This window comes from Sodiomyces alkalinus (genome assembly GCF_003711515.1).
Source record: "Sodiomyces alkalinus F11 unplaced genomic scaffold SODALscaffold_1, whole genome shotgun sequence".
Classification (NCBI taxonomy): Eukaryota; Fungi; Ascomycota; class Sordariomycetes; order Glomerellales; family Plectosphaerellaceae; genus Sodiomyces; species Sodiomyces alkalinus.
The window spans coordinates 6451072-6462882 of record NW_021167079.1 but is presented as its reverse complement, the minus strand read 5'-3'; the positions used below and the strand labels follow the sequence as shown (position 1 = coordinate 6462882).

The following is an 11811-nucleotide window of genomic DNA, read 5'->3' as shown; positions in this document are numbered from 1 at the left end:
GGGATACGGTTATAATGTCTATAATAGAAGCAGAGCTAGTAGCGTTAGTATAAGGTGTAAAAAAGGGTATCTTTATATAACGTCTATTACTTAGTATAGGAGTGGAATTTAACGATTCGGAATTAAGGATCTTATACGATAATAACTAAACGATTCGATTAGTTAATTAAGAGATTAGCACGTTAATAACGCGCCTCCGCCACGTTAATATCCACGGCCCCTAGTTACGTTAAGTAAAGGAATAAGGGTAAATACTCATAACGTACGTTACGAGCGCGGAAATAGTGGTAGACGGATTAACGAAGGCGTTATACGGCGAGAAATTTAAGATATTCAGGTCCTAGGTAGGCATGATGGATATACGGGAACGGTTATAGCAGAAATAGCTAAAGGAAGTCCGGATAGAATATTTAGAGGACCTAGAGGATAAATTTAAGGGCGGCTATAGCGAATAGATTATATAGCTGGATTATCTGCCGATTACGAATAGCTTTAAGCGCCTAACTAACGTTTAGGGCGATTAGGGGGTATATCGAATAGACTATAGTCTTTTCGGCTACATAATAGGCCGGATTACCAAGAGTATAATCCGGGTAAACGCTTATAGAATCTGCACTATATAAAATACGGTGGCAGCGTTTTCCTAACGGTCTAAGACAGTTATAATTATACATAATTACCTTAATCAAATTTTGACCTATTTTGTGACGATTTTGACTACGCTTTATCTGACACATACCGCCCTGCGATTATCATCTCAGGACGTGTGGAAATGAGGGTGAAGGGGATTTTTAGGGAGCGTGAACGGGTGCTTATGCCAAGCTGATCTGCGTCATTCTGTTCCTCATCGTAGCCTATGACCTCCAAAGATTAGTCCAGTTATAACGGCCGACAGGGTTTCGATAAGTGTCGCATAGGCAAGACCACGATATAGTCTATAGGGGATCCAGGGGGGATCCACTCCATGACTAAGGGCTTCGGATATCAGGGACTTCGGGCATCAGGATATAATAAGGGTGGATACCGGAAAAGACCAGATAGGATCCAAATAATATAGTACCCATAACGGAGTCTTTACCACCTAAATTAAGGGTATAAGAGACTCTCCTAGATATAACTTAATATAACACACATACACGAGATTTCTGCTCTACTAAGTTAATTATTTAAGTGCGTATTTAACGTGCGATAGTTATAAGCCCGGCTTATAACGCCTAAACGATAGATATTAATAAGGCTACCCCTATTCCACTACAAAGAAGTAATCACGTCTATATAAGCACTCTTAAATAACTACTATTAATCTAATTAGAGTAATTAAGAGATTAATTAACCTACCTATTAATCAACCAACCGATAAACGATAATCTAGTAAAGATATCTTCTAACGTATCTAACGCCGAATAGAAGGCGGCCGCTATAACCCTCGTTAACTAGAGGGATGAGGTAGTTTAGGAGCGCGCCGTACGCGGTAAATCGGCCTCCTACTAGGATAACTACCTTAATCCAAAGCTAAGCGATAAGGAGGCTAACGCCTATCTCCTCTCTATACCTATACCCCCTAATATTCGTAAATATAAAGCCCTCGCCGTGGACCCTAACACGGAGGAGGCTACGGCTACCACTATCACGGCTACTCCGTCTTCTACTATCACGCTAGAGGGCGATAAGGCCACGGATACTATAGAATCCACGGCTGCCACGGCCGCTGCCACGGCTACTGGTAAGAGGAAGACGGCCGCTCGCCGGAAGGTTACGGCCGTAACGAAAGAACCACCGACTAGGACGCCTACGTTTATCGATAACCTCTCTAAAAAGGGGCGCACACGCTACCTATAAGATCGCCGTATATACCGCGAGGAAAAGGCAGACTATGACGCGTAGTAGAAGGAGTTTAACGAGGTACGCTCCTATATCGAAGGGACCGTATATACTATATTATATAACCTCCTCGCCTAGCTATAGGATAATACCGTAAATAACCCGCGGGCCTGGATTACTCTCCTATATGCGCACGCAGGACCGATACCTATAAACCTCCGTAAGGAAGCCCTAGTCCTATACCGACGATACACCACGCCTATAAAGGCTATACCTAAGGATATAGCCCCTAGGTGGTAAGCTAAAAAATAGCGATAATACACTATAAATATATAGGCGTTTTAGAACTATTAAGCGCGGACTATTAGACAGAAGACGCGTTAAAAGCCGTTAGACCTATTACCTAGGAATAGAGTAGTAACTACCTAGTAAATAACTACGATAAGATTACGAAAAACGAACTAACGATTAACGACTTCGTAAAGGCTCTACGGGCGGTTCTTAGTAATATAAAGAGTCTATAATCCACCGCTATAAAGCCTAAAGTGGGGAGAGGCACCTTTAATACCCTTAGGAACCTCCCCGATACTAAGGATACTATTAATAATAATAATAATAAGAAGCGCCCTCGTAGTAACATAACCGTAAAGGCTATCCCTCCCGTAATAAGGAGGCCTTACGAGATATATAAGAACACCTATATTACCGCCGCCTATTAGTATATAAGGCCGGATATACGCCCTTACACCTAGCGTGGCCGTGAAGATATTATAAAGGTCACGGAAAAGAAAATACGTATTTATAGTTTTAAAAGCCGCGTGGACACCGCGATATAGAAGAGGCGGGAAGCAGCAGCTACTACCGCTAATAAGATAGAGGAAGTCTAGGAAGATTAACTCTATAATACTACGCCTACTACTATAGTTTATAAAGACTTATCCGTTACCGCGACGGGGAGACTAGGAGCCCCCCTAACCTAGAGGGTGGCGCGTCGTTATATAACGATACTATTAAGATTATAATAAGAATAGGGGATATCCCTTTCTATTAACTAAGTTAGAGCGCTATTATACTACACGATCCTAGACTCAGGATCGTTAATCTATATCTTTAATAATCGAGGCTATTTTACGGCCGTTAAACCACCCACGGTTAATTTATTAACGCTTTAGGTGGGTACTTATAAGGCTCCTATCCTCGGATACGGAGACGTTAAGCTACGTGTGTAATCTCTATCGGGCATAAAAAGGCTATTACGCCTCCGTAACATCGTATACTATAAGGAATTCGTTACTAATATCGTCTTAGAATACTAGCTACGCCTATAAGGTTACCGCTAGGATACCGTAAACGACACTAGTATTAGCTCCGCCGACGACCGGCCTATCTATAAACTACTAGATATCCACGGCTAGTATATAATCGAGCGCGCGGAAGCTATAGCCGCTACCGCGTTCGCGGTCTTAGTAAGGCACCCCCGCGATAATCCGTATAGAAGATCACGATAACCGCAGTAACCGTAGAAGACTACGGTATAACGGTGGTATAAACGCCTCGGCCACTATAGCACCGATACTCTTATAAAGATCGTCGACGCTATTGAGGGGGTAAAGTTAAAGGGACCTCGTATAACGGACTATAACGCGTATTGGTAATCGTAAATGCCTGTGTAGATCCGGCGGATGCTATCCCTTCACCCGTTAAAGCCCGGAGAGGCCCTGGCTATTAATTTTCACGATCTAGAAGAGACGGAGTAATTAGCGGACGGACTATATAAGTCTATTATATTCGTTATAGATATATATATAGGTTATATATAGGATTACTACCTATAGAAGAGAGACTAACGCTCTATCCTACACGCTCTAAAAGACGTTTTTACCCTGCTTAAGACCTAATTCGACGTTAGGCTACGCGTTCTACGGGCCGATTCTAAGATATTTTAGCAACCAGAAGTCGTTACTTTCCTCGCTGCTAAGGGGGTAGAAGGCTAGCCGTCGGCACTATATTTATAGGATTAGAACGGCGTTATAGAACGGATTAGAGGTATCGTTAAAAGAAGGACGAGGGCTATAAGGATTAGAGCTAATCTGCCTATATCTATCTAGCCTAAGATCTTTACGACTGTTATGTATCTGTATAATAGAACGCTACGATATATTAACGACTAGAGAACGCTATATAAAGGCCTACACGGCCGTTAACCTAACCTTACACACCTACGAGTATACGACTATAAAGCCTTTATAAAAACACGCGATGCCTAAGCTAAAAGGAACCGCCTATAAAGGCTAGAACCGAAGGCATAGATCGGTTATCACGTCGGATACTAATCCTCGAATAGCTTCCGTATTTAGCTACTATACTTAACGGATATTATTACTATAAGAGATATAGTCTTTAACAAAAACGAGATATTTAACGGCAGAATTAAAACGCTATAAGCCACGGCTTCCGCCGAGGAAATCGGGGAACGCCTATAATCTATCCGTATCACCTAATCTAAGGAGACCGCGAATAGGCTGCTATTAAGAGGTATAGCCGTAGACATATTAGATCTTGAGTCGGAAGACTCTAACGCTACCGCTATTACTACGGATAAAGGCGAGGCCGTCGCTATTACTACGAGAGAGGCTACTACTATTACTATAGATAAGGTTCTAAATCTATAGCCTAATAACTAGGCTATAGATTTAGAACCTCGTAACTCTAACGCTACCGCTATTACTACGGGAGAGGCCACCGCTATTACTACGGACACTTCACGGTTTACCACTACGAGGTTTAAACCGTTTCCCACGCCTCTAATATCCCCGGAAGATCCCGCGCGCGCGTTTCTTATAGCGTTAGCAGTGGTCAGGGGCGCTAAGGTAGAAGAACACGATAACCACTAACGGATAGCTATAGGTGCCCTTAGGGGGTGCCTGTCGGCTATACTCCCGTCGGCCGTGCGCCTATTACCCACGCGCCTATCTATCACGAGAACTATCGTAAGTCTATACACGACTGAGAAGGTCTAGAACGATAACGCCTAAAAGGCGTTCTTTAACGCTAGCAGGACTTATAACCCTACACGCGCGAGGAAATAAGCTATTAACGACGACGACGTCGGTGCTATAGATTCTACTCCCTTTAACACCTCTTAGCCGCTATCGCACGTAACCCGCGAGGATCTCCCGCCTCTACTAAAGCACCACCGCGATATACGCCTCCACCTGTTATGGGAGCGGTGGTTATAGGCCGAGGGGGAACACCTTAAGGGGCACCGATAGATAGGCTACTAGTAGGAGGTAAGTAGTAATTAGGCTAATAAGTAATAAGTCCTCGCCTATAAATAGGTATACACCTATAAATTTAATAAGGAGGGCACCCTCCTTAGGTGTAAGGCACGCCTTATAGTCTAAGGGGATTAATAAAAACGGTTAGAGACTAAAGATAACTATGCCGTAACGCTAGCCTCGCGGTCCTTCCGCGTACTAATAGCGATCACCGCGCGATTCAACCTGGAAATAAGGCAGTTCGATACCGTTAACGCGTTCGTTAACGCTAGCCTTAAGGAAGAGGTGTTTATAAAGATACCGTAAGGCTATAAAGTACTAGGTAAGGTCCTGCTACTACGGAAAGCCCTCTTCGGTTTAAGGGTATCGCCACTACTATAGTAAGAGGAATTTAGCGGCACGCTATAGAGGATAGGCTTTATAGCTATCCCTAATAACCTCTATATTATAATCCGCGACGGTTTAATCCTATTCTTCTACGTTAACGATATCGGACTTATATATTATAGAGACCGTAAGACGGACGCTGATAACCTCGAGGCTGCCCTTAAGCGAAGCTATAGGTTATTAGGAGGCGAAGAAATCCGTTGGTTCCTAGGAATTAAGGTCCTAAGAGATAGAGCCACCCGTAGGTTATAGCTATTATAATCCTCTTACGTGGAGAAGATCGCGGTTAAATACTACGTAGATATACTCTGCCGAAAACCACTAAAGGTCCTATTATCTACGGAGCCGGTAATACCCCGAGACGGCACCCGCGCGTTAATTCCCGAGGTCTATTAGTATTAGGGAATAATCGGTTCTATCCTATACGCCGCTATCGTAATAAGACCCGATATCGCGTTCGCTTACTCGAAGCTTTCCTAATATAACGTTAACCCCTCCTCTAACTACCTTAAGAGGGCTTAATAAGTGCTGCTATTTCTATACCATATAAGACACCACTACTTAGAATTCGGTGGGGATAAACTCTTCCTAATAGTAAGCGACGCGTCCTTTAGGGATAATCTAGACCGTAAAAGCTCGTAAGGATATACGATAAAGCTTTTCGGCGGCACCGTTAACTAGAAGGCGGGTAAATAACCGATAATCACGACGTCGTTAATAGAGTCGGAATTACTCGCTCTTACCGAGGCAGCTAAGGAGACGCTATTCGTTAGCCGGATATTAAGGGATTTAGAGCTTCGGCTAGACTAATAATAGCTATAGCTATACTACGATAATTAACAGACTATTAACCTTATTAATAAGAAGGCATAACGCCTGCGAACAAGGCTACGGTATATTAATATTTATAACTAGTAGGCGCGTTAGACAGTATAGCAGGGCCTTTTAAAGGTTATATACGTTAACACGAAGGAGATAATCGCGGACGGTTTAACAAAGGCACTACCGGAGGCAGGAATTGAAAGACTATAGTAATAGCTTAATTTAACGGATTAAAAGGACCGTATCGAGTAGTCTAAACGACTATACGAAGAGATTAAACACGCTAAAGCCACGGCCGTAGTAACGACGAAGGCTCCTAAGGGCGTAGTAGATCCGATAGATATAGATCCGATTAAGTAGATCCGGCTAATCAGGATCGAGGAACTAATTAAGATATAATTAAATTAAACGGTTAAATAGGGCGGATTTAGATCTTTTTTACGAGGGCGTTTTCCCCTGACTATCGATTTTACGATGAAAAAGTTAAGAGCGTTTAGTTTAAACCGAAGCCTCTGATTAGTTAGTTAACCTGGGAAGACCCACCTTAACTAAGGAGGTGTGTCGTATAGGCAGGACCACGATATAGTCTATAGGGGATCTAGGGGGGATCCACTCTATAACTAAGGGCTCCGGATATCAGGGACTTCGGGCATCAGGATATAATAAGGGTGGATACCGGAAAAGACCAGATAGGATCAAAATGACATGGTACCTATAACGGAGTCTTCACCACCTAAATTAAGGGTATAAGAGACTCTCCTAGATGTAACTTAACATAACACACACACACGAGATTTCTGCTCTACTAAGTTGATCATTTAAGTGCCTATTAACGTGCGACAATAAGCATGCCCTTCTGATTCCATGGTGAAGAGACGTCATTTTAATTACATCGCGGCTAATAACGTTGAGAAGACGAAAGCAATCACCCTCCAGGGAAATACCAACAAAGCAGACAAGCCTCCTTATAGTATAGTACCGGTACTTCGGACGAACCTACTGAAAGACTTGACCAAGAAGATCGCCTGTCATCTGGATGCACAGACATATGGAAAAGCTGTAGGTAAGAAAGGTAGCCATGAATATAGGGTGGGTATCTGTGACTTGTTGGGCAACGAGCTACTGATGGTCATATGTACGTAGGACGGATAAGCAGGCATCATGCTCTCTCTCTCTTCGTACTACAACGTACGTCGTATAGTCTCTCGCGGCCAGAAGACCCAGATGGTATGCCTGCTTCAAGGCAACAGGGCCCACGTAACTCGGCTTCTTTTATTAATTCTTCGAGGGCGAAGGTTAGTTAATCTGCGCCTCTTTCCTCCTCTTAGTGAACTCGACTGACACGACGCCACAGGGTGCAATAAAAGACGAGCCGAAACTTTCATTCATACCACGTGGTCGCGGGTTCGCTGAATTCCCAAAGGCATGGGGCCCAGGGCTTAAGTTCCGAGTAGCGGCATTCCCCATTGCCAGCTGTCCAAGGTAGTGGCGTCGTCAGTGACACACCGCAGGTCGCCATCTCGGAACGCCATTTCCATTTCGTGATAGCGCTTCCCACGCGACTACCTAGGCCTCTTTTAGCGGCCGCGCCATTCGTCCCAGACACTAACACCTCTGCAAGGGTGGTGAGACATCGGTGGTCCTTCTGCCCGCTTCCTCCCCGCCTAATCTGATCTAATCGGTGCTAAATCAAGTTTCGAATTGCTGAAGAGTTTCTACGAAGTAGATTACCGAGACATGGTTAACGTGACCCGGAAATCTTTCGCGAGCCCGGCAATTCGAAGAATCGAGGCCCGACAGTCTGGTCGCAACGAGCCCGGGCGCCGCCGCTAGGTGGTGACAGATTCGACTTTACCGCCCAGGGGTTAATTATTGGCGCATTGAATCTATCCCGTTGTCAATCCGCGGAGACGGTGGACGAAATAAAATTACTGAGTGCCATGGCGACAACGTACAACGTATAACGTACGGGGTAGATACTTCGTAAAAGAGGATTCATTCCGCCGCCCCCAAACGGCGGCGCCAGCCACAAGGCACACTCCGTCCAACTGGTCATGGGTGTCGATGTCTACGGAGGCCGAACAAGACGATGCCTCTCAGCTTGACAACCCAAAATCTTGGTTCGCCCCGCATTTCCACCGCCAAGACAAAATAACGGACTTCTCCAGGGCAAGACCAGGAGAGCAGCTGCCAGCAAAAATGTCATTAGGGAGGGTGTCGCGGTGACCCGGTTGGCCTTAGCGGTCGGTATTGGACAGGGGTTCGCATGATTTCTTCAGCCACCAAAGAGTCGATCGTTGAACAGATGAGGTTCCTTTTATTAGTCTTCCTAACCTGGCACACATCTGTTCTCGCTATCTCTCTTCCTGGCTAGGGGCGAAAGGGGCTGTCAGGGACCATCGTGGTATCTAGCAAGAGTGGTTGACAACTCTGGGGAAAGCCACGATTCTAAAAGGCGGGTACGAATAGTACAAACTAAGGCTTCTCCACCAAAGAATGTTGTAGACCAGGTTCTAGGTCTTCCCGAGAAACTAGCGAGCCCGTGCAGCTGGGCCCTAGGAGGGTTTGGGTTCGTCCGCCGTGGATGGACGCCAACCATCAAAATATTTGTCCCCAGAAGGGCATGACGCCGCGAACGGGGGAGGGGGGGGGGGCATCGGCCTCTCGCACTATCACCAGTCGTTTAGGCGAAATGACTCTCTTCACTATTGACTTCATAGATAGATCAAGGGCCAGATTTATGTTGAGCCCGACGAAGGGGGGAGGGGGGGGGGGGGTTGGAGCCGAGACCTAGTCACAACGACATGATGGATTCGGGACACCCCCGGCTGCCTCAATTAAATTTCTGATCAAGGGAAACCCAGGCAGAGTTGGTGAGGACGGTAGAGGGAGAGCCCAGTCCGAACAAAGTGGCAAGGAGGCCACTCAATAGAGGGAAAAAAACCCCGGTCGTACCCTGCAGTCTCCTTCATATCCTGATTTAACATTCCACCTTGTCTTGGGTAGTCGATTTTTCATATAATGCATAAGAACGAAATCCTGTGTGGCGGCACTGGCGTGAGCCTTGGCAACCTGGAGGACCGTTATGTAGGATGATGATCATTATCTCCGTCCTTGTTGAACTTGTTTGGGTCGCCCAAGTTTGGAATTTTGGCCTCCATCTTCAGTCTTTTTCGTCTGCAGACTTCCTCGGAACCGTTTTGATAGAAAACCATGGCGCCTAACATTCACGACGTCCGGATTCTCAGTGCCAAAGAAAGGTCGCAAAACAAGGGACAAATAGAGAACATTTCCGAGTCGGATGGTGTACATGTACGTTGTAATTAGTTGTTATGCGAGATCCTGCGCTTGAATCGCGGTGACGAGCCTGCCAGATGTCGCGGAAAGTCTGATCCGATGAAACTTCGTGTACGCACACATGGCCTGTCAGAAAAAAGGAAGCCGAGATCAGGGGAATTGAAAAGAAAGGGTGTTGGCGACAATGGCGTGTATAACCAGGAGGACATTATACGTGTGGACCCGGGGGAACGATGGATGAAAAGAATGTCTCAAAGACTTCGGAGGAGCGCAGGGATTGATTGTTTGATCACTTCTCACATAACCTGGGAGCTGTACGAACAAGGGGTAAATATGCTCTCCTTTGAGACTGGTTGCGATCCGAAATGTGACTGGTGATAGTCGAGGAAACCGGCCAACCAACGGTCAGCTTGTTCATGCCTTGTTATGCTGCCAACGATACAGGGCATTTCGGCGAGATTGTCGGTGAAAGGCGTCAAAAGCAGCAGAAGTACCTTAAAAACAATGCCCAGCTCAGCGAAGTAAAATCCTGGATATTATCCCCGAGCTCGCCTCTGATTGTTTGTCTCCCTGTATCAATAGACCAAGCGTACGCAACTGGGACTGTTGTTAAACCAACCAGGACTGTTGTTAAGCCACCCCCCGGCTGTGGGATCCCGTCCTGTCTGTCGCAAGCATGGCCCTTCGCCTCCACGGCGAAATACGGAGTCGTCCAACATCGCCCGCGGGTCATGACTATCCCTGTCAACGACGAATCGACAGACAAATCGACAAATCAGCCATCCACAAAGATATGAAGTCAAACGGGGGAAAGACTGCTGGCTTGGCCGTTCTCCGACAGAACGTCCGCCTGACAAAGAAACAGCAAGCGACACAAGCTGTTTCTTCTCCATCCTTGAATTGCTGGGTCGCGGAGGAGGGGGGGGGGGGGAAGAAAAATGCCGACGGCGGCTATCTCCATTGCTTAAACGCTGGCATATGTCTGGTTCGGCTCCGGTCTTCCAGTCTCTTCCCGTGAGATAAGATGTCACGTCTCGGGTGTGTTTTTGTTTGAACTAAACGCAAGCACTGGAGAGGGCGATAGGCTGCGATCAGCTCAAACAATTGCCCTCTCATACCCTTCGGTTTCCTGCAGGATGTCAAGAACCAGGCTCTGACAAGTCTGATGCTGGTGGCATTGGTGCATCGCTTGATGCTAATGGCTAGCATGGTTCTGTTGTTTGCATCTCCATGAGCTGAGGAAGGGCCTCTTGTGAATATTGCACATTTGGTGGACGTCCAAATGTCTCCTGGGAAGTGATTTCTCAAGGAGACTAAGAGTAGATGGACGATTCTGGTTGGCATGGAAAATGCTGTTTGGAGGGGTAAGGGGGTTCCCGCTCCCTGCGGAAACGATATATTTGCATCACCATGTCGTATGTAGCCGGGGAGGAACTGTCCTGTCAACGGTAGATCACCATGGCACTCTTGAGCATTAGTCCGTCGCCGTAGGATTCGGCACAAGTCCAAGAAGTCGTAGCGATGATCCTGCGGGAGGACATGGCGAGGCAAATATATCAGAAGGTCGTCTCCGAACCACCGTCTCGACTTTGTCATCTCTTCCCTGGAGAGTTGCAGTGTCGGGTTCTGAATACCAGGACGCTGCAGATCTTCCATTGCGCTTAGGTCAACAGGAAGGAGATCCAAAGTCTAGTTATGCGCCTCAGTGTCAGCAGACTCGAATCACACCACCACAGGTCAACAAGATAGGGAAAGGGATTGGGCTAGCCAGGCAACTCTTCGAGCAGACAGCACGGACGAAGGACATCGGCGTGAGGCTCTTAGGACGAGTTCCAGCTCTCTGAACGGAAGCAAATAAGACAAATGGGAGAAAAGAAAAGTAAAAAAGAAAAAAAGAAACATCCACAAGTCCGTCTCAAAATCCTATAATCGAAGACCACGTCTAGACTGGCGTGGCGTGTCGGGTATTTGGCCTTCCGTACGGCCATCCACGGCGATCGATCGCTTTCCTATCTCTAGCTGTGACGCTCCCATAAAGTGCTCGTCGCATCTGAGGGGCACTTCCATGCGACATCTATTGAAGAAGTTCGCAAAATGTCTCCTAATCCCCCCTCTAAACTCTTCAGAAGTAATTGCCTAGGCGTTGTTGATGCGCCCGGTCTTTCCGGGTGTTGAAGGCTAACCCTAGCTATAGCCGGAAACAACG

The 11811-nt window shown here is 46.3% G+C and overlaps 1 protein-coding gene across 1 annotated transcript; it reads right to left on the bottom strand.

Moving 5' to 3' along the window:
• Positions 1-10537: 10537 nt before the first annotated feature.
• Positions 10538-11582, bottom strand: SODALDRAFT_327670 (hypothetical protein). Its single transcript, XM_028610491.1, has one exon. It carries the CDS (start codon positions 11259-11261, stop codon positions 10557-10559), a length of 705 nt encoding a protein of 234 aa, XP_028471279.1. The 5' UTR covers positions 11262-11582; the 3' UTR covers positions 10538-10556.
• Positions 11583-11811: the final 229 nt, after the last annotated feature.

Coding starts and splice junctions, on each gene's coding strand:
- SODALDRAFT_327670 (XM_028610491.1), bottom strand. CDS start 11,261: ATGGAAGATCTGCAGCGTCCTGGTATTCAGAACCCGACACTGCAACTC.